The 23,450-nt window shown below is 35.9% G+C and overlaps 2 protein-coding genes across 4 annotated transcripts in view; both read left to right on the top strand.

Annotated features, from left to right (window-relative positions):
* Positions 1-1,974, top strand: part of SRP72 (signal recognition particle 72) — a 35,331-nt gene extending 33,357 nt beyond the window's left edge. The window contains exon 19 of the mRNA XM_074229368.1: positions 1,714-1,974. Within this exon, the coding sequence (XP_074085469.1) occupies positions 1,714-1,891 (178 nt within the window). The 3' untranslated portion in view covers positions 1,892-1,974. The remainder of the gene's footprint in view (positions 1-1,713) is intronic.
* A 1,968-nt stretch (positions 1,975-3,942) lies between these two features.
* Positions 3,943-22,734, top strand: ARL9 (ARF like GTPase 9). 3 transcript variants are annotated; one of them, XM_074229366.1, is made up of 5 exons: positions 3,943-4,371; positions 12,582-12,750; positions 15,860-16,035; positions 21,315-21,561; positions 22,601-22,734. In XM_074229366.1, exons 2-4 carry the CDS (start codon positions 12,735-12,737, stop codon positions 21,492-21,494), a joined length of 372 nt encoding a protein of 123 aa, XP_074085467.1. In that variant the 5' UTR covers positions 3,943-4,371; positions 12,582-12,734; the 3' UTR covers positions 21,495-21,561; positions 22,601-22,734. The 3 variants fall into 3 exon arrangements, with proteins under 3 accessions (XP_074085467.1, XP_074085466.1, XP_074085468.1); XM_074229365.1 differs by having other exon boundaries at positions 4,185-4,324; XM_074229367.1 differs by lacking the exon at positions 3,943-4,371 and adding an exon at positions 4,402-4,536.
* Positions 22,735-23,450: the final 716 nt, after the last annotated feature.

The raw sequence follows: 23,450 nt of genomic DNA, 5'->3' as shown, positions 1-23,450 counted from the left end.
AATTTACAACCTGCCTTTTGAGAAGTACTTATCTCAGCCAGAGATGATCCGAAGACAGGGTGTAATCCTGCTTAAGGGTAACAAGAGAAATTTTCCAGAGGGGTCTTTCCCAGTGGTACAGGTACATTTAGGTTATAACTGCCCTGAATGATGAAATAAAGCTTGGAAGTGGGAAGGTTAGGACATTATACAGCAGAGATACAAGGTGAAGAAGGATAGGAGCTGGAGATGAGTTCCATGTCCAGCTGTTACAGAAATAAATGCATTCCCTTTTCCCCTCTTTAATTAGTTGAGCCCTTTGGGGTCAGACTACAGATCCCATTTTTGGAGATCACTGCCATATATAATCTGTCACTTAACAAATGTTTCACTTACATTATCACATTTGAACCTCTCCACATGTCTGTGAGGTAGGTAAGTGGTTCTCAAAGACAGTATCCAAAGTTTAGCTGGTATATTTTGAATTGAATGGAGCATACTCTTGTGGTTACATGTGTCTACTGAAGTGTTTTGGTATGTATGTTCCTTCAGTAAGCAAAAAAAATTTGAGAACCACTGCTATGGACTCTGTACTGTTGGCTTCCTTAAATTTTACTGATGAGGAAACAGTCTGAAAGATCTTGTGGCTTTCTCAGGGTCACTTTAATGAGTGACCAAAAAAGGAGTGTTCTCAGAGCTCTCTCCCTTTGAGGACATGACTATTCTACTTCTACATAAGCAGGACCAACAGTACTGGCTTCTTAAATCTAGGAAGCTTGGTTTTTATACATCCTAATCTTTGACTGTCCTGCCAATTTTCTCATCACTGTAGTGACTGATAAAGAAAGATACTTGAAAAAGTACAGACACTTGAACTCTCTTGGAATTTTAGAAATTCTATGACTTAAGAGTTTTACAGAATTTCAGATAGTTTTTTGACTGTCATATTAACCTCTTGATCAATAATTAGTTACTGTATGTGAATACTTTATTCTTTTTTATGTCACGTTCTCCAAATTAAGATATTTAGACTTGAATGAAAAGCTGTTTTGTTTCCCTTCATAAAGAAATAGGAATCCCTTATTTTAATAAAGTTAGAGAGAAAGGAAGATTTTATGTAATTGAAGGGAAGCAAAATATTGTTCTTGTTTGGTTATCATGTATACACAAAGGATAGAGCCCTGACCTTGGAGTCAGGAGGACACTTCAGACCCTTGATTCTTACTAGTTGTGTGGCTGTAGGCAAATCACTTAACACTGACTGCTTCACATCCAAGACCATCTCCAGTCATCCTGATTCATAACTGACCGCTGGATCCAGGTAATTCTAGAGAAGTAAGGATGGTGACTTAGCACAGCAGTACCCCTCACCTAAATCCAATTCATGTGCTTGTCTTGGCATCACTGATCTCCCTGCTCTCTTGGTCTTCTTTGAGAACCAAGGAGAAACATCATCAGTCTGTGGTTTTATCTATGTAGATATATCCTCCAAAGGTAAATATTGCAACTCTACAAACCAGCCCATTCTGTGATAGTCTTGGTCATGTCTTTCTGTAAGTCAGTCACAGAGGATATATACTCAGTGTGTTAGAGATCTTATTCACTTGCTCCATCAGTTTACTGACATTTTAAAAGTGTACATTATTTGAGGAAAATAAGTCAGACTTCAGGAATATACTTTTTAATTGCTTTTCCAGAGTTGAATAAATAAATATCTTATCTGGCCTATTTCAGGGATGCTAGTAAAACAGTATCCAGCCCACCTACTTCCCCCCGGCCTGGGAGCGCTGCAGCAGTTTCTGCCTCTACAAGTAATATAATACCCCCAAGACACCAGAAACCTGCAGGGGCTCCTGCCACAAAGAAGAAGCAGCAACAGAAGAAGAAGAAGGGTGGAAAAGGAGGCTGGTGATTTGGACATTGTGTCACAGTCTATTTTTTTAACTCTTTCCACTGTAAGGTACCAGGAACACAATAAAGGTCGAACAGCAACAAGCACAGGGCTTTTTTATTCCCCTCTTAAATTGACTTAATGTTCTGTTTAGTTTTCTGTGCTCTCTGCATCCAGGAGTTCCCAATGTCAACTGTCCTTCAACTCCATGCTGGCTTAAGTCCTCATGTCTTGTACCTTTTTGCACCATCAGCATTTGCTGTTCCCTGCTCTTGGTGGTCTCCCTGGCCCTTGCCAGCTTCACAGATAAGGCCTGTTCTCTAAGTTCTTTCCAATTCATGTTAAACCTGGAAGCTTCTTATACTAGTTTCAACTGACTCTGAAGAACCCACTTGTTGCATTCACCTTTCACTTATAAAGCAAGATTTACTAAGCATAGACTGAAAATGGAGTTCCCTGAGCACCATAGCAATCTACTTGGAAGCATCCCTTGATGAAAGGGGACCTGGACCTTCCCTGACTTCTTCATAGCTGAGTGGTTGCAGGATGTTTTTTTTTTAGCTTAATTCTTCTCAGTGATGGTCACTCCCTTGCTCTTATATAACATTTGGGTACTTGATGGTTTACACTACATTATTATTTTTATAAATATACAGCCTTTCTTTGCTTTGGCAAAAGAACTGGTTTCATCTTGTCTCATACAGAAAAAGGAATTATTCCCAACTAGATAGACAGGCCTGTTTTTATACCATAATACTTGGTGAAAGGTAATTCACACAGCAAGCAGGTCAGTATTAGCAGGTCAGTGTTGAGGCCTGATTAGGAGTGTGATAGGTGCTATTCTTCAAACAAGCAGCTTCAGCTTTCTAGTTGTGGGTTTCAAACACTCATGTATTCTCTTATAATCAGCTTGCTCTTTAAAAGTCTTGCTTATTATGCCTTTCCTCAAAAGTCACTAAAGTTTTTTTCCTTGAATTGTTTAACTCTGTTTGTAGGGGATGCTATGTTTTTGTTAGTATTCATTTGATGTTTTCCAAGAACTTTTTAAAGTCTAACAAACATTTGCCCTGTGATTACATTCCTTCATCCTTGTTAATAAAAATGTTAGATTTAAGTCCCAACATTGCCACCAAAACTTCACCAGTTTCCTTGTTGTTGGGTGAGAGAGGTGGAAAACTTGACATTTTCTTTTGGGATCTTGAACTAAGCCAGAACAATGTTATTTTTGGTATGAATGACAGATGTTTATTTCTTGAGTATATCATATAGATTACAGAAATAATTATTAGCAAACGTATGTACCAGGTCTATTCATTTATAGTACTCTGGTAAAGGGTAATCATTTGTTAGTTTAAGTAAGCCATAAAATCTTGGTAAGAACTCTTTGTGTGAAAATTTTGACCAAGGTATATTTCATAGTATTTGTGAAATTCAGGCAAACCTCTTAGTCGTCATTATTGCTGGACATACTAATGCCTGTGATAAGCAGACCTCAGTTAAAACAAATGATTATAATTGAAAGTAGAAATGTGAATAGGACTGTAATTTTGCTAATAATTGTTCCTTATTGTGGACAGGGCTTTTGCCAGTGACATTTTGTATAAATTTGTGAACATATATGTACAATCAACATGGGTTTAAATTCACTGTGACATTTTAAAATAAAACATTCTAGCAGTGAATGTGGATGAATGTGACCTGGGTGGTAGAATGGGGGTGGGGGCTTAAGTACACTGATCATTGGGTCCCCTTTATTTCCTTCCATCAGGGGGTGAATTGTGTTGAGTGTTGTCTTTCACCGTGAGGTTTATTTATCTTCACACCGTTGAAAAATCTTTGCATGTAGGCTGGGTCCTTTTAGCAGACAGTTTAGGGTATGATGAAGGGGGAAGGCCCCCTCCGAGGTTGGGGTGACCGCAGCTTCCTCATCTGGGCCATGGGGATCACCGTGCTTGCACCACCTGCCTCACGGGCGTTGTGAGGGTCACGCGCGATGCGGCACGCACAGCGCTTTGGAAAGCGTACGCTGGCCGGTGACGTCACTCGCGCGCCGCCGCGCCGGGCTCGGGGCTCGGAGCCCGGATGTCGGCCGGGGCGGCGGGGCGAGGCTCCTCCCGCCCCCGCGGCTCGGGCTGGGCCGCGGCCGCCGTGACGGGGGCGTCTATGCCGTGTGGGCCCACGTGTGCGCCCCGGGCCGCCGCCCCGCCGGTGGGCAGGAGAGAGGGGCGGCGGCTGCCCGAGCCGGCGGGCACCGACGGAACGCTCCCCGCGCAGCCGCGCTGCCGTCTCCGACGCGCGTGACGCGGGCCCGGCACACGCGCCGCCCTGTCCGACCCAGGGACGCGGAGCCTCGGGCCGGAGGGCCCTGGAGGCAGCCTCCGCCAGGGGCGGGCCGGGCCGATGAGCAGCACGGCCCCCCCGGCGCCCCCCCCGGCGCCCCCCCGAGCTGGCCAGGTAAATTGGGAGGAGGCTCTGCCGTTACGGCCGCGGCAAGGCCATCAGTAAGTGTCTGAGGCCGGACTGGAACTCGGGTCCTCCTGGCTCCAGGGCCGGTGCTCTCCACTGCGCCACCCGGGAAAGCCTGTTTAAAGCAGGGGATCTTTTTTTCTTCTACTCATATTTCTTTATTTATGGGACAAACTGACTTTTTTATAATTTATTATCAGGTAATTTTGATCGTTTTTCATACAAGCCTACAACCTTATACTAATTTTGTATGTTATTTTTCTGGCTCTATTTCCTTCATTTTGCTTTAGTTAGTGTAAGTCTCCATGTTTCTCTGTATTCATCTTCATCATTTCTATTTTCTTACTGATTTTATTTTGAGTTTTACAATTTTAGCCCCAATTTTACATCCCTCCCCCTCCCACAGAAAGCAATTTGTCAGTCTTTACATTGTTTCCGTAGTATACATTGATCCAAACATAAAGGATAAGAGATAGCAAAATCAGACAATACTATCAGGTTTTTTTTTCTAAATTAAAGGTAATAGCCCTTGGTCTTTATTCAAATTCCCCAGTTCATTCTCTGAATACAGATATCAGTTTTTTTTCCTAAAATAAAGGGAATAGTCCTTGCACTTTGTTCAAACTCCACAGCTCCTTATCTGGATACAGCTGTCACTCTCCTTTGCAGACAGACCAAAATTGTCTGATTGTTGCACTAATGGAATGAGCGAGTCCATTAAGGTTGATCATCACCCCATGTTGCTGTTGGGGTGTACAGCGTTTTTCTGGTTCTGCTCATCTCACTCAGCATCAGTTCATGCCAATCCCTCCAGGTTTCCCTGAAATCCCATCCCTCCTGGTTTCTAATTAGAACAATAGTGTTCCCTGACATACATATACCACAGTTTGCTAAGCCATTCCCTAATTGAAGGTCATTTACTTGATTTCCAATTCTTTGCCACCACAAACAGGGCTGCTATGAATATTTTGTACAAGTGATGTTTTTACCCTTTTTCATCATCTCTTCAGGGTATAGACCCTGTAGTGGTATTGCTGGGTCAAATGCACATTTTTTTTGTCCTTTGGGTGTAGTTCCAAATTTCTCTCCAGAAAGGTTGGATGAGTTCACACTCCACCAACAGTGTAATAGTGTCCCAGATTTCCCACAACCCTTCCAACAATGATCATTATCCTTTCTGGTCATATTGGCCAGTCTGAGAGGTGTGAGGTGGTACGTCAGAGAAGCTTTAATTTGCATTTTTCTAATAATGATTTACAGCAATTTTTCATATGACTATGGATTGCTTTGATCTCCTCATCTGTAAATTGCCTTAGCATATTCTTTGACCATTTGTCAGTTGAGGAATGGCTTTTTTTTTTTTAATAAATTTGACTCAGCAGAACTGATAAATTAAAAAAATCTGAAACCACAGTTTGTAACATTTGTGAGCTTCTCACCTCCACAAAGAAGGGAATTGGGGATATCCTCTCTTTCCTCATCATTCAAATCTTGATCTTTATAATTTTGTTACATTTATTGTTCTTTTTTGTCTTGGAGCTGTTCTTTCCATTTAAATTATTGTAGTTATGCATATTATTTCTTGGCTCTGTTTATTTCATTCTCCATCAGTTAATGTTGCTCTTTCCATACTTTTCTGTATTCCTCACCTGCATAATTTTTTTTAAATTTTGATATTTAAATTTTATTATTCTTTTAAAGAAAGTTTATTTATTTTGAGTTTTACAATTCCCCCCATTCTTGCTTCCCTTCCCCCACCCCCCACAGAAGGCATTCTGTTAGTTTTTACATTAGTTCCACTACATGATTTTTTATTTTATAGTATCATATTGCATTATATTTATGTATCACAATTTGTTTATCTACCCCCCAGTTACTGGGCATCTACTTTGTTTACAGTTACTAACTGCTGCCATTTATATATGTATATGTATGTGTATACATTCACACACAGACACACTTATTGATAGTTACATTGTGGTTTAAACTCAGTAATGGAGTTTCTGGATCAAAGGATATGAAAATTTTCATCATTATACATAATTACAAATTGCTTTCCAAAATGACTGTTTCACAGCTCTACCAACAGTGTATTAGTGTGCCTCTCTTTCTACAACTCCTCCATCATTGACTATTCCTATTTTTTGTCATTTTTGCCATTTTGCAAAATATAAAGTAAAACCTCAGGGTTGTTTTGTGCAGGGAATTTAAACCCTAACCCAAAATGACTACTCGGAGTCCTCTCAAAGTGGCAGTAAAGAGTTAAAATTTAATTCGGTTCTTGCAAGAATTGAGGCAGTTCCTAACTCTCTCTGTGTGTGTGTGTGTGTGTGTGTGTGAGAGAGAGAGAGAGAGAGAGAGAGAGAGAGTGCGAGAGTGCAGGAAAAGCCAAATTACAGAAGCTGAAGCAGGGTTAAAAAACCCACAGAAACCACATTCCCCCCCCCTCTGCTTTTCTGCCGACTCCTTACAACAATTGTTCAAATTTGATGGTCCGAAGAGAAAGGAGGTGTACTTAAGGTTTCCCAAGAAAGTTAGTCTTTGTTTACATCTTATAAGGTTAGGGTGACATAATTTTTCTAGTCAGAGATGTGGATTCTCATGCTCACCTGATTCTTGAGAAGTAGAAACTAAAGGCCTGTGGCTTAGACTAATTTAGCACTATGTTTCTGAAAAGTCAGCACTTTTGCCCCTTACATTTTGACTTGCATTTCTCATATTATTCTCTTATAGTAGTGATTTTTAGCATTCTTTCATGTAATTGTGAATACTTTTGCAGTTCTTTTTGAGAAATATGTGTTCATACCTTGTGGTTATTAGTCCAATTAATTCATTTATTATTTCTAAATCTTGAGTACCAAGCTCCTTTGAGAAAATTTTGTTAGAAAACTGATTTTTTTCTCATTTAATCATTTCCCTTATTCTAGGTATATTAATTTTATCTCTACAAAAGCTTTTCAGTTTTACGTGGTCAGTTATCTATTTTATCTAATTGCCTCTTTCTCTTCTGTGCTCATGAATACATATTTTCCTCATATCTGGGAGAAGTATAAGATCAGCTTCTCTCTCTCTTTTTTTTTAAGATTTTTCAAGGCAATGGGGTTAAATGGCTTGCCCAAGGCCACACGGCTAGGTAATTATTAAGTGTCTGAGGTCGTATTTGAACCCAGGTACTCCTGACTCCAAGGCCGTTGCTCTATTCACTGTGCCACCTAGCCGCCCCTCTCTTTTGGTTTTTAAAATATTTTCATCTTTAATATTAAAGTCACATGTCCATTTAGAATATATTGTGAAGTATGGTGTAAGATGTTGGAACCTAATTCTGCCAGACTGCTTTCCAGTTTTCCCATCAGTTTTTATCAAATAAGAAGGGTTTCTCCCCCAGGGGGAAAAAATAAACACTGGTTCAATAAGTGCCCTTGATTCTTCTGTCTGTACATTATTCTGTTTCACTGATTTTTTTTTCTTCTAAAAATACCAGGTAATTTTGATGACTTCTGCTTTACAATCTGGAAATGCTTATTCTCCTTTCATCTCTACTTCTTTTCTTTCCCTTGATAATTCTAGTTGTTTTTTTTTTTTTGCAAGGCAAACGGGTTTAAGTGGCTTGCCCAAGGCCACACAGCTAGGTAATTTGAACCCAGGTACTCTTGACTCCAGGGCCAGTGCTTTATACACTACGCCACCTAGCTGCCCCTTTGTTTTGTTTTTTCAGATGAATTTTATTTCTTAAGTTCTAGAAAAGAATAATTTACATTTGGAAGTTATTATAATTTTTATTATATTGGCATGGCAGAGCCATCACTAAATATTTCTCTGCACTTTGTAATTGGGTCAATTCAAATCTTTTTGTATGCTTTGGAAGGAAGGTCAATCCCCAGATATTGTATAGTTATTTGAAATGAGATTTCCCTGTCTATTGCTATTGAGTTTTATTATTATATAGAAATGCCACTGATTTTTTTGAGGATTTATTTCATAGCCTGCAATTTTTTTAAAGCAAGGCCAGTAAGCTAGGATTTTTCAAGCATACCATCATGCCATGTGCAAATAAGGATGTACTGTTTCATTTCTTTTTCTTGTCTTGTTGCTTTTGCTAGTATTTCCAGAACTATTAAATAATAGCAGGGAAAGTGGTTATCCTTGTTTCACTCCCATATTTATTAGAAAAATTTCTAATATATCCCAATTGCATATATTGTTTGCTTTTGGTTTTAGATCAATGCTTTTTTGCAAGACATAGGGTTAAGTGATTTGTCCAAGGTCACACAGCTAAGTAATTCATATTTGAACTCATGTCCTCTTGATTTCTGGGCAAGTGACACTGGTCACTGCACCACCTACCTGCTCCTAGATAGATGCTTTTAAGGGTCCTTCTATGCCTATACTTTATAAGGTTATTAGCATAAAAATGTTCTGTACTTGGTCAAAAGCTTTTTCTGCATTTATTGAGATGATCATATGATTTTGAATGTTTTTGGTTTCTAATATAATTATGCTAACTTCCTGATGTTGAATCATAATTGCATTCCTAGTATAAATCCAACTTGGTCATAATGAGTGAATTCTTGGACAAATTACTGTAGTCTGTTTAATGGAATTTAAAAAAAACTTAATTTTGGTTCAGTATTCATTAATGATATTGTTCTATCATTTTCTTTCTGTTTTTTAATCTTTCTCTGGTTTTGATATCGACTTTTTAGGTTTTTGCAAGGCAAATGGGGTTAAGTGGCTTGCGCAAGGCCTCATAGCTAGGTAATTATTACGTGTCTGAGACCAGATTTGAACTCAGGTACTCCTGACTCCAGGGCCGGTGCTTTATCCACTGCACCACTTAACCGCCCCTTGATGTCGACTTCTAAAAGGATTCTGATAGGGTGCTTTCTTTTTCAATTTTTGAAAATAATTTGTGAAATTTGGGTATTAATTGTTCTTTAAAGGTTTAATGGAATTCTCCTGTAAATCTATAAGGACTAGGAGTTTTATTTTTTGGTATTTCCTTTAAATGAGATCTATTTCTTTTTCTGAGAATAGATTTTTTTTTTAAAGGTCTCTGTCAGTTCTACTAAGAGTTTGAATATTTTATATTGTTGAAGTTATATTTCTGTTCACAGTTTTGTTTGCATCTAATTGCATAATATGTTCAGATTATTTTTATTTCTATTGATTTTGAAATGATTTCACCTTGCTCATTTTCTATTTTATTGATTTGATTTTTTACCTTTTTAAACAGAGTAGCTGTTTGTCAATTTTCATTAGTATTTCAAATGTTTTATTTATTATTTCAGTGAGACATTTTTGTTTTCAGTTCATCTATTTCTCCTTTAATAGTTAATATTTATTTATTGGGGGACCTACTTTGTTGACTTTGTTTTTTAAAGTGCTATTCAGTTAATCTGCTTTTAAAAATTTGATACTATATATTTCTAGGATTATGATTTTTCCCCTGTGAATTGCTTTAATAACATCCCAGAAATTTTGGTATGTTGTTTCATCATTATCATTTTCTTTACCATAGGTATTGATTCTGTGATTTGTTATTTGACCCACTCATTATTTAACATTGAATTATTAAGTCTCCTTTTTGAATCTGTATCTTTTATTTGGGTTCCTTGATCCAATGACTATTTCTATTACATTATAGTCTATAAAGGATGTATGTACTATTTCTGCCTCTTTACATTTGTTTGAAATGTCTCTGTTCTCTAACAAATAGTCAATTTTTGTAAAAGTTCTGTATCATGTGAGAATATTTTTGGCAGACCTATTTAGAAAGTGTTAGAAAATTTTTAACTCTAGGTTCTCTAGTAATTCAGTACCATATTTTCACTCTTATTTATTTTTCTGTTCATCTTATTTAGAACTTAGAGGGATATGGATGTTTCCTGTCACTATTGTGTTAATGTCTATGTCTTCTTGAAGTTCATGTGCTTCATTTATGAAACTAGTTACCAAGACATATTTGTATATAAGTTTATTAGTAATATTGGTTTGTTGTTTATGGTGCCCCTCCTCATGTGGGTTTCTTGTTTATCTTTTTATTTAACTTTTTTGGATATTTGTTTTTGCTTTTATCAGATAGCATGAAGTCAACTTCTTTTTTTAATTCACTTAATACATAATAAAATTTCTTTTTACATTCCCTGTTTTATTTTATATTCTTTATTTTTAAAAACATATTTCTCTCTCTCTCTCTCACTTTTTTTTTTTAAGATTTTTGCCAGGCAAATGGGGTTAAGTGGCTTGCCCAAGGCCACACAGCTAGGTAATTATTAAGTGTTTGAGATGGGATTTGAACTCGGGTACTCCTGACTCCAGGGCCAGTGCTTTATCCACTGTGCCCCCTAGCCGCCCCCAAAAACATAATTCTCTTAAGCAACAGATTATAGTTTTATTTTCTTATCTTTACTCTTTCATTTTATTGGGTAGTTTAATCCATTCACATTTAATGTCATGAGAATTAGTATAAATTCCTCCTTTCTTGTCTAATATTAGGTTTTGTTCAAGTTATGATTTTTTCCCTCTTCTTCCATGGAGGTAGTACTACGTTCCTTTGATTACCTTAGCACCTTTTTTCAGGTGGCCTTATTCTCAGTGACTCTCTTCCCTTTATTTCTCATCCTTTTCCTTTTCATTTGTTACCATCTTGCTTTGGGGTTTTGCTTACTAATTAAATCCTTTTTTCCTGCATTTTTCTGGTTACACATTTCTCCCCCCCATTTAATTAGATCCATCCTTCCTTCCTTCCTTCCTTCCTTCCTTCCTTCCTTCCTTCCTTCCTCTTCTTCCCACAGAAAGGGGAAAAGACTCTCTTTTAGTCTTAATTATTTCTAAAAATTTCATTTTTTTTTACCCCTTTCCAAAAGAGGATTTCTTTCTCTTCATCATCTATACTTTGTCTTCTCTAGACCCTCTTTCTCTGTTTCATGATCCCTGTCATTATCAAGTCCTTATTCTCTCTTTTCCTCTTACAGTCAAAACTTCCACATTATCCATGCTGGGTTTTCCTCTCTTGGCATTTTCTGCCTCTGTCTTAAAGAACTTCACTCCCAGGACAATGCCAATTCTTGCATTTGTCAGAGAGAACACTGCCCCATGGAAAGTCCTTCCCACCCCAACCCTTTATCCTCATTATGCTATCCTCTCCCTCCTTATCTTTTTTTCTATTTGCTTCAAGATCTCCTCTCTGGGTTGATGCCCTCCTACCCCTCAGGTGCCATTCACCCCCAAGAATTCCAGCTCCTTTCCTCCCAGGGTAGGACAAGTGCTCTTTTAAGCCCTAAATTTCTCAGACCATATATCCAGCCCAAAGTTTTTATCTCCCTTCACAAAAACATCTCCCTCCAACCATAAAGCCCATCAATGGAACCCTTCTCCCAAAACAAGACTTCTTTCCTTTCCTCCCTTTTCTTCTCTGTGTATCTCTGCCAGACTTCTCTGCCTTCAGCCCTGTGTACATTTAAAAAGATGACTGCACCTATGTGACCTCATTTGCCAGTAGCACAGGAGCTGGGGAGGGGGGGACTTGTCCTGAGTGAACTCAGGGGAGATGTTCATTTGTGGGTTTTCTTTTTTAACCTTCTTTTGGATTCTGAGTGCACTAGAAGATGAAGACAACTGAAGTGGTTTTACGTTTGGTACATAATTTCTGTTTTAGAAAGATTTCAGAGGAATAGGCAGGATATCTAGTCTTCCATCTTGTGGGTCATATAACCCACAAGTCCTCTCTCAATTATATATTATAATTAGATAGGATCAAACCAAACATTTGAAAAGTTTCAAAGGAAGATCTTTACTTCTAGGCTAAAATTTAAACTTTTCTTAGGCCTTTGTTGAAAACTCTTCCCAGTCTGACTCCACCTTACCTTTCTAGGCTTCCCTTACTGAACTCTGCATTCCAGCCCTAATTAGCTGTTTTAAAATTTGTTTTACATACACAATATTCTATTTTTCATCTCCATACTTTTGCATTGTCTTTCCCTTGTACCTGGTACCTTCACTTTAGAATTCCTGGCTTCCTCCAAAGCTTAGTTGTGGTGCCACCTCTTACATGAGGACCTTCCAGAAATTGCCTTCTCTCTCTTATGTACATATTTTGTATTTCAATGTGTATATCTTGTTCCCCCTTTTGGAGTGTAAGCTGTTTGAAGGCAGGGATGATTGAGTGTGGTTTCAGTCTCATTGATTAAATAGGTTGCTTGCTTCCTAGCAGAACACAAATATGGCCTCATTTTCTATTTCACAGGACAAAGTGCAAAATAAGCAAGTCCTAGTGCTGGGCTTGGATGGAGCAGGAAAGACCAGTGTCCTCCACACCTTAGCCACAAATAAAGTCCAACATAGTATTGCTCCCACCCAGGGGATCAATGTAGTATGCATCAACAATGGAGACACGCAGATGGAGTTCCTGGAGAGTAAGTTAACCTGTTCTATAATACTTGTTGAACAAAGTTTTTTCTCTTTTTATTGAAATTGTATGTTGTGGATACTTATTTAAAAATTTTATTTTATTTTTCTAATTACATGCAAAATTAATTTTCAACATTACATTTGCAAGTTTCTGAGTTTTGGGATACTTCTTTAGCATTTTAATGAGTATGCATCTTTGTGGTACATGAATATGGGGGCATTGTTTATATTGAGCTATTTAGAGCATGACTATCAAGAAAAAAAATTTAGTTATTCAATGGTATATCCTTGAGAGACTCATGCTTAGAGTCATATACAGACAGACTTGCAAAAGAAAATTTCACCAGTTTAAGCTTTTTCCCCTCTCATTCCTGATTTAACCTTCTCTGCTTCCTTTATTGACATTCCACAGGAAATCATTAAGCATTATGAACAAAGACCTCTTTATTACTAAAACCCAAATTTCCACACTGTATATCATCATTGGAGATTTTGTCCTGAGACATGGCAGGAGATCAATAAAACAATGATTTTGATAGATGAAAGATTCTAAGCTGTAGTGGTAGCTCTATGAACAGAGTGATGGGGATGAATTCAAAAGATATTGCAAAGGGAGAATTATAGGACTTGGCAATGGATTTGGATATAGGAAATGAAGGAAAATAAAGAATTAAGGATGATTCTGAAGTTTCAAACCTAGTTGAAAGGAAGGAAAGAATGTTTGAAAGAAAGAGTGAACTTAATTGGGAAGATGATTAGTTTTACTATGTTGGGTTTGAGATGATAAGAAACCCAAATGAACACTTCATCTAGTACAAAGCTGGTGATCAGAAAGCTTCCTGCCCATTAAAACACCTCACTCTGCTGAGACTGGAGCTAAGGCAAAAGGTGAGTCTGGGAGCTCTTCTGGGAGTCTTCGACATGACTGTGATAACTGAACTCATGAAAAAAAGGAGATCCAGGACTTGGGGGACACCTGGGATTAGGGAACAGGATATACACAATGGTCTTCATTTGTAAAGGGAGATAGTAATACCTATAGAATATATCTCTTGGGATTTCTAATAGGATCAAATGAGGTGATTCATGTAAACCTTTGTTTTGTAGATCCTTAAAACATGAAGTGAATTTTCAGACAGGGGAAGGGAGCAAGCATTTATTAGGCATCTACTAAGTGCCAGTTAAGATGAAAAGCATTTATTAGGCACCTACTATATTCCAGCACATACTAAGTGCTTTCTAAATAGCATCTCATTTGATCCTCACAGCAATCTTGTTTGGTAGGTACTGTTTTTATTATCTTCATTTTATAGGTGAGGAAGCTTAGGCAGATAGTGTTAAATGAATTATGCAGGGTGATACTACTGGCAAGAATTTGATGTAATCTCAGATCTTCTGTGCTCCAGGCCCAACCCTCTTATTCACTGTGCCTCCCTAGCTTAACCATACTAAGACCTGATATTTACACAGCATTGTAAAATTTGTAAAGTGCTTTATATATTATTTCACACAAAAACCATGTGAGAAATTACATCATTGGTATCCTTATTTTACAGATGTGAAACTTAGGTTCTAAAAGTTGTCTCTAGTTTGATCATGACTTTCTCAAGGTCAAACAGCTACTAAAATATCCAAATCAGAATTTGAACCCAGGGCTTCCTGGCTCTGGGTTCAGCAGCCTATCCACTACACTATGCTGCCTCTCTAGTTTGTATTTTACTAGCAAATAATTTAAATGGCTTTTAACTCTTTAGAATCAGAAATTCCCCACTCAGCAGAGAAAGGCAAAAATATGAGATGGGAGGTATCAAAAGAAAAAAGAACAAAAATTGAATTACATTTGGCAAATAAAATGTTTAGCCTCAAGATATTTAATATCTTTATCAATTTTTTTTTTGTTTGGCCAGGAAAAAATGTGTTACCTTGATGGAAGGGGTGGTGGTAGGTAGGAAGACTGCCAGGTCTTTCCTTTTTTTTTGAGGCAAGATATTTCTTTCAGGGGCTCCTTAGAACCAAATTTAAACTAGAATGAAATAACCATAACAACAGCTCACATTTATATGGTGCTTTATGGCTTACAACACACTTTTCACACATTATCTCTTGTGAGTAGTAGCACAGACTTCTCTTGTCCACATCTTATAAGTATGATGCTACAGAGATGTTTTATGCTTCAGGTTTTAGTTGGACAGCTTGTTCCATCCAATGTGTTCCAATGACCACGAAGGTGGCTGAAGCAGAAAGTGTTGAAGAAGACTCTGTGGAGTACTTAGATTGGTCAGGCATCTAAGATGCCAAAGTCATCCATTGCATCCCAGGCCATTGCCAGTCAATTTGACTTTTGGCCTGCCACTGGACTTTTGTCTTGTCATTTGAACTTTGGAAGGGAGAATGAGGCTAACAACTCTCTTTCTCTCTCTTTCTCTCCCCGCCCCCCATCTCTCCCTCTGCCCCCTCCCTTTCTTTCTCTTCCCCTCTTTCTTTCTCTTTCCTTCTCTCTCTCTCTCTCTCTCTCTCTCTCTCTCTCTCTCTCTCTCCCCCCCCCTTCCCCCCTTTTCTCCCCCATCTGTCTCTCTCTGCACCCCCTCACACTCCTCCCCCCATATCTTTGCTTAATCACTTTTCCCTAAACTTGGAATTGTTCTCTTTTTTTCCCCTTTTTGTGCTGAGTTCCTACCTATTCTTTAGAGTACAACTTAAATATCACCTCTTCCTTGAAGATTCCTTGGTCTCCCTGGTGGTAATGGTCTTTCTCCTCCAATGTCATAATGTCACTTTGTATTTTTTGTACATCTCAAAAGCACTTCTGTAAAATTGTTAGTCTTTTGTGCATTTGTGTATACATCTTATCATTCTCTTAGAATTCCATGAAAACAAGACACATTTTTCCTCTTATTTTAAAAGTCTTAGCATATTTAAAAATGGAAAAACTATTTTTAGCTTGCAGCAGACTGGATTTGACCCTTGAGCCATTGTTTGCTGCCTCATAAATTACACTGTTGTCCTAGCCCTTTACTGGTTTCTCCGTAGCTCTTCAAAAAAGTCTGTAACTAGACTTTTTATTTATGTGTTTATGATTTATTGATTAGATTTCACTTTATTGTTTTCCTGCAGTTGGTGGCAGTGAGCCTTTCCGTTCTTACTGGAAGATGTATCTTTCCAGGGTGTTGGTGTTGATTTTTGTGGTAGACTCGGCAGATCATGGACGATTACCTGATGCCAAAGAGCATCTTCATCAATTGATCCAAAAAGATCCAGCTCTTCCTCTAGTTGTTTTTGCAAATAAACAGGTAAAATTTCCTATGTATACCACCTAGATGTTGTTTTTTTTAACATAGAAAAAATTCTTATTTTTTAAATAGCTAGCTTTATATTCAGGACTAGAAATTGAAGCCAGATGAGGCTTTTTTTTTTTTAACTTGGGTCCAATGGACAGAATACAAGACTATAGCTAGAAGTTAAAATGAGGCAGATTTAGACTTTATAAAAGAAAAAACTTCATAATTAGAACAATCTAAAAGTGGAGGTGGGGAGCTCCTCAGTAGAGGTAGTGCAATCTTTAGGAAAAGTACTGTCCTTATAACCATAGGCATTTAATAGAAATTTGTGGGGAATGTTGCAGAGAAGATTCCTATTCAGGTGACCTGTTAAGGTCCCTTCCAACTCTGAGGCTCTGGGATTCTGTAATCATGGGTAATTAATATCACTGAACCTCATCTCTAAGGTAGAGATTTTAATATTTTCACTACCTATCCCACAAGGTTGTTGGGAAAAAAGTATTTTGGAAACTTTAAAGTATTCTAAAAATGTGAGTTAGTAATAGTGGTTTCTATTATTATTCAGGTCAGTGCTCACTTGTTTTAAACCTGAAATTTCTCACTTAAATGGTAACAGTTTCCTGATGGGTTTGTCTATAATAGGAGAACTCAATTCTTCCCTTCTTGGTAAAATTTCTATCAAAAGTCCTCAAAAAAAAAAAAAAATATATATATATATATATATATATATATATATATATATATATATAGTGACCAAGAGTAGAAATCTAAGTTAAAAGCTACATAGAATATAGAATATTGAAGCTTAAAATATTGCTAACATTTTTAAAGGAGCTATTTATAGAAAATGTTGCTTTTTTTTTTTAAACTAGAATGCTTCAGGAAGGAAAAGTAAATGTGTTATCTTCCTCCAAAATCTTTTTTTCCTATTTTGTTGTAGGTAAAGACATTGAAAAAAAAACTATTCTGATTTTACATGTAATTAGAAAAATAAAATAAAATATATTTTTACTAAAAATAGAAAGGTAGAAAAAGATATTTTCATGAAAAATAAAAAGTTCTGCTAGCTTGAATAGATAATTTACTCTAAAATATTCTGCAGGGAACAATCTGATTCGAGGGAGAGAAAGAAGAACCTAGAACTGAATTCTGGTTTCTCTCTTTAGTATCCCTTTAACCTTAGGCATGCTACTTCTTCTTCAGGGGTTTCTAGTCTTCCTCTGTACAAGGATTACGTTGTATTAAAATTCCGTAATAATGATTACTTTGTTTCTTTTGTTGGAAACTTATTAATTTTTATAAAAGAATGAAATGTAAGTGATAAAGGAGATAAAAAGAGCAGAGATAGAGCCAGAAAGTGAATCTTTCCAAGATTCTAGCATTTACAATTTTGACTTGGACCATTTCCATTCAACCTTATATTGGATTAATAATAATAATAATAATAATAATAATAAAAACTTGGCAAAAACTCATTGAAAAGTATTTTGTTTAATTTAGCTCTCTGGTTGGCCTTTTGTGCATTTTTGCCATGGTGTTCTCCTCATCTTCGAAAAGGGCAAGTTAGTACATGCAGACTCTGATAGTGAAATACTATATTTGCTTTGTACATAGTAACCTTGAAAAAAGGAACTATAGAAGCTAAAAAGCGAGTAGAGAAATTCACCGTAACAAATAAGGAGAAGAAAATAGTCCTTTTATATACAATAAGCCTTTTCTTCATGAAAAGTAACCAATATCTCATTGGTTTCCAACCATTTAAAAAAAATACTGGATTTTCCAACAAGAAACATCTGTTATAATAGGTGATATTTATTATTTTTTACAGTTTACAAAGCAATTTATGCATTTCATCTCCTTTGATGCTTCCAACAACTCTTACTCTGAAAAGTAGGTAATATGGAGTGATACTGTTTCTACTTAATCATTGAGAAAATTGTGACTTAGAAAAGGCAGATAATTTATCCAAAGTCCAATAGTTACTAAGTTCCACCACTCCATGACTGCCTTCAAAAGTTCCCATGTTCACCTCGACCACTTTTGGACCCCTGATGATCTTATTTATTACCAGACTGACGTGACCAGATGTATGTACTCAACCCTTCCCAATCAGAAGTGAGGCTCAATTCTGCCTTAACCTGCTATCCCCTTACAACATGTCCCTGAAATTCTAGCATGTACCAATTTCAAAATGGTAAAAATCCTCTGGGTGCTTTTTCACTTTACAATATATGAGGTTATGAATCCTTATTTTTAAGCTTCACTGAGTTCAAACTTGCTGAATGTTCAATTAATACCTAGTACTGCTGAATCAAAGTGTGAACATAGATTTAAGTTCTGTCTAATATTAAGTGTAAACTGAGTCAAGAGGAAATACTTTTAATATGTGAACCTACATGTGAATTAATAACTGTATCTTTGATGTTGATTAGGAAATTAAACTGGTTCACACTAAATATTGCCCAATCCATCAGGTTAATGCTGATCATGAGCCCCACTTCTTTTTATCTCATAATAATATTATCCAGTCAGTTATAAATTTTTAACTTTATTACTGGTTTCCAATCATGAGTGACTTAGAGCTTTCAGCTTGATATAATCCCTGTCCTTTTTGAGGAAGTTAGGTGATACCACTAAACTTAGGCAGGAAAACCTCAGTTCATATATTAGCATAGATATTTACTAACTGCATGACCCTCAGCAAGGCCATTAACCACTATCTGCCTCAGGGTTGTAGTGATGATCAAAAAGAGATATTTTTCTTTCTTTCTTTAAGACATGAGAGAGAGGGCATAAAACCACATACACACAAACACACACAAAACTTTAGAAGTTCATAGGATAACTGGGAGGTACTTTCCAGCTCTCTTCATTTATAAATTTTTTTTTGGAATTAGAAATATAAGATTATTTTTAGCCTTCATTTATTGCTTTTGGTTATCATAATATATCAATTATGAGTTTTAGTAAAATACAGCATCACTATTCTCATTCATTTGGCTTTGTCTTTTACTCAGGTAATGTATAAATTTAAAGTAATGCAATTAGTTTAAACAAATACCTTTTTTTTTGAAGGGCTTTAGCTGGTTTTATTGAAGAGGGGAGTAACATGAAAATTGCTTTGGCAATTATGTGAAAATGGATTGAAGAAGGCATTACTGGTCTCCCCTTAAGCAAAATGACTATTGGAGTAGTTGAGACAATAGATAAAGATGAACTTAACTCATCTGTAAAAGTGGAAATGGGGGGAAGGCTAGAGGGAGAAAAATACCGATAATGTAGAGGCCAAGATTTGGCCACTGAAAATCTCTTTTTTTAAATTTCAAAAGTACCTGCTTTTTTTATTCCTGAAGATGACCGTTGAGCACAGTTATTTTTTAATAACTTTTAAAAAATTTATTTAGTATTTTATTTTTCCCTGGTTACAGGTAAAAAACAGTTTTTAACATTTATAACATTTTTAAAACTCCCAAGTTCCAGATTCTCTCCCTTCTTTTATTTGAGAAAGTAATTTGATATAGGTTATAAATATGTAGTCATGTAAAACATTTCCATAATAGTCATATTATGAAAGAAAGCATAGATTTCCATCCCCCTCCAAAAAAAGAAACCTCAAGAAAAATAAAGTAAAAAAGTATTTGAGTATGAATAGCATTCTTGATCATAAGCCCGTCAAAGTTATCAGTGACTATTTATATTCCCTGTTTTTCCTGAGAGAATCCTGCTCATCATTTCTTGTAGCAGAATAGCATTCTATCATCATCATCACCACAATTTGTTTATCTGTTCCCCAACTGATATGCATCCCCTCAATTTTCAATTCCATGCCACCAGAAAAGAGTTACTTTGAATATCCTTGTACATAATAGGTTCTTTTCCTTTTTGGTTTTCATCTCTTTTGGAATATAGACCTAATAGTATTGCTAGGTTAGAGGGTATTATACATGGTATTATAGTCCTTTGAACATAGTTCCACATTTGAGCAGAATTATTTTAAAAAATATAACTCATATGTTTGCTTAGTTCCTTTAACCTAGTTTCAGGAATTATCCAGATTACTAAATAAATTCAGGTTTTCTGGACCAAGGATCTTGAAAATACCTATTGTATCACATATACAAGGTATAAATACTGATATACAAATAAGCTTGACAAATTCTGCCACCTTTAGTTTAGTCCCATCATTCTTTTTTTTTTCCCCCAAAAGAAAGTATTGTTACAAAGCTCAAATATCTATTTAAACGAGCAATTTCAAAACAACAAAATCCTGGTCCAGAAGAGCCAAGACATAAATTGTAGCAGGTACCCGATAATAAGCTAGTCGTTAAACTTGAGCAAGAACTCTTGACTTTGAACCAAGGCAAAAAACAAAACAAAACAAAACAAAAACATTGGATTGTACAATTTTTCTTATCTGATGAAAGAAAGAAAAGTTATTTTACAGAAAATTTTTTCCTGGCCCTAAATTTTAGGAGGTAAATATTACAGGAATCTTTATAGAAGGATGTCCTTTACATATTGATCTAAGCTTCTCTTTTTTTGAAGGAAACAGGGATATTCCCCTTTTATTAGTCCTACTTTCCACAAAAGCTGGAACTGGAGCATTATATCTTATTTCAGTATAAGCATATCAACAGGAACCAAGATAATATTGTACAGTTATGGAACATTCTGATGATCTATCAGTACACAGAACCCAGAGAACCTAAATGAAGGATAGTTAAGACTGTCTCTGGATATCAAATGTCTTAATAACTTTTATCAAGTTATTGGATCCCAAAATTTTGATTAATTTTTTGATAAACATCTTAAAGATGTTTTAAAGACTTTCTGATATGCTTTGAATAACAACCACTAGAAGATAGTTGATAAAATTGTTGTGAAAATTTAGGTGCTAGGTTCAGCTTTTATAGAAAGTAATTGTATTTTCTTGATTTCTGAAGTTTAGAGTAAAGCCTCCAAAGAGCAAAAAAGCTAATTTACAATTTTAGTTGTAATTTTCACCCATGAAAATGTTAAAACTTTTAAAAGGACTGACCTCTCCCCAATAAAAAAAAGAATAATTGAGTACACACACACACACACACACACACACACACACACACACACACACACACACATATATATGTAATTTTATAAAAACTCCATAAAATCATAAAATTTCACTGCTGAATACAAGGGAACTTAGAGATAATATCATCCAAAAACCAGCCAATCATTGGAAAAATATTCGTGCTCACACCAACATGCAAAATAATCAAGTTTTCTTCTTTTTTGTTTTCTGGAACAAGGATCTTGAAGATGCATATTGTATCACAGATATTCATGAGGCTTTGGGATTATCTGAGATTGGAGATAATAGAAAGTTGTTCCTGTTTGGAACCTACATAACCAAGAATGGTTCAGACATCCCCTCCAGTATGCAGGATGCAAGAGAACTGATTGCCCAGCTGATTTCGGAAGCTCAGTGATCACCTTCCAGTGTCTGTTGGCTCTTAGAACCAGAGAATGTTGTATTGCAAGCTTGAAGCCAAAAAGGTTTTTACTTTTAAATAGAAGACAAATCTTATCCTATTTTCTTTGCAGCACATGAAACTTAGATGACTAAGATGTTAATTTATTTAAAGCATCTAATTAGACACTATCATCTTTAATATATATTTATATTTTTGAAACTTTTTAGAAGCTTTTGGGTTTTTGTACATTGAAAACTAGATATTCTGCCTGATTGGAAAACACTTCAAGAAGCTATTATTTTGTGACCATGGATAACTCCCTTCATCAAAATAGATTGAATTCACTATCTAACTTAGAAGATAATTTAATTGATGCCATGGCCAAAAAATGTTGGGCCCTGTGCCCAACCTGGTGATGAATTCATTTTACTGGGACATAGAATTTGTTATTGGATCTGTACGTGAAACTTTTCTGGCTGGTTTGACTGATTTTTTGGCAGAACCTTTTAAGAAACCAAGATCAGAAAAAAAAAGAAACCACGATCACATCCATTCTAGGATGGAGCATCATAGTATGACTTTAGTGAATGATTTAGGAAATATATCATAATTTTGAAAACTCAAAATAATTTATTAAAAGAATATAGAGCCAAGCAAACTGAAGTAGAAAAATAAATGGAAATTTTTAAAAATGTATTTAATTTTTTCAATTAACAAGTATTTTCTTTCTCTACTCTACCCCTCCCTCACCTCCAGTTTAAGAGAAAAGGAAAAGCATAACCCTTGTAAGAAATACACATAGTTAGGCAAAACAAATTTCCAACTTGTCCATTTCCAAATATTAAACATTGAGTTCTAGGTTACAGTTTAAAATTTAAAGGAAATATCTTTTAAAATGAAATTGGATGATTATGGAGGAAAAATTATGGGCTTTATTTTGAGATTTTATTTTCAGTTTTCACATTTTCCCTTTTATTCTAACATTTGTTTTTGGCTTTGTTTAGAAAGCTGTAAACACATTATGAGGGTGATTATTGTACTTGCCTACACAAATAATTTATAAAATTAAGCCTTTAACCTTAGCTGCTTGTCTGAATACCTTTTTTCTCTTTGTTTTACAGATTTGAAAAGTGGGTTAAAACTCTTAACATGGAGATACTGACAAAGAATTTTTTTCTTCTCTAATTTGAGACCTGCAGTAAAACATGAAACCCAAAGATAATGAAACTTAATTGAATCCTCTCAATTTAAATTATATCCTTCTCTCTTGTATTCTCTTTTGTTTTTCATTCTGAATTAATATTTTATTGATGCCTTCTGTTCTTTACATTTCAGTCCCTATTAGCCATCTCCATCTCCAGTGAGCTTTCCCTTTAACAAAGAAACAGTTAAGCAAAACCAACCAGCACAATGACTATTTCTGACATTAGCCTGCATTTGTTTTTTCCTCTCCTCCTTGTTTTAGCTTCAAGTATTTTTGTGTGAGGAAATTTTTCTCTTTCTATATTTTTTTAAGTTTTTACTAAACTGTATTTTTTGATAAATCTTTTCCTTGTATATTCATTCCCATGAATACTTTTTGAGATGACTAAGAGAAAGGACAGACCACAGGAATCATAGGCATATTCTCCCTTAAGACAATAAACAGTAAGGGACCCGATAGACATTACTTTCTTGGCATTTTCTTTTTAGGTCAGAAACTTTGTTTTGAAATTTTATTAAATATACTTGCAAACATACAAAATTTAGGATGAAAAACACTCATTTGTTTATTACAAAAACATATAATTATTATTAAAACACATGGATGGTAGAAAATTCAAATAAAAAAATTAGTAATAAAGTATCAATGTTGAAAAACAGTTCCATTTATGGAGATTCTTGCATCCACTTCCTGAGAAGGGAAGCACGCAGTACACATGTTCATAAATACTTGATATTTGGGCCAGCACGTGGGTCATGATAGGTGAA

This window comes from Macrotis lagotis, chromosome 3 (genome assembly GCF_037893015.1).
Source record: "Macrotis lagotis isolate mMagLag1 chromosome 3, bilby.v1.9.chrom.fasta, whole genome shotgun sequence".
NCBI lineage: Eukaryota > Metazoa > Chordata > Mammalia > Peramelemorphia > Peramelidae > Macrotis > Macrotis lagotis.
This window is presented reverse-complemented; position numbering and strand designations above follow the sequence as displayed.

Bases quoted from the DNA above. Each gene is read 5' to 3' on its own strand.
- ARL9 (XM_074229365.1), top strand. From the start codon at position 4,271: ATGAGCAGCACGGCCCCCCCGGCGCCCCCCCCGGCGCCCCCCCGAGCT. The intron at 12,751-15,859 runs GTAAGTTAACCT...GTTTTCCTGCAG, and splicing joins GCAGATGGAGTTCCTGGAGA to TTGGTGGCAGTGAGCCTTTC. The intron at 16,036-21,314 runs GTAAAATTTCCT...TTCTGGAACAAG, and splicing joins TTGTTTTTGCAAATAAACAG to GATCTTGAAGATGCATATTG.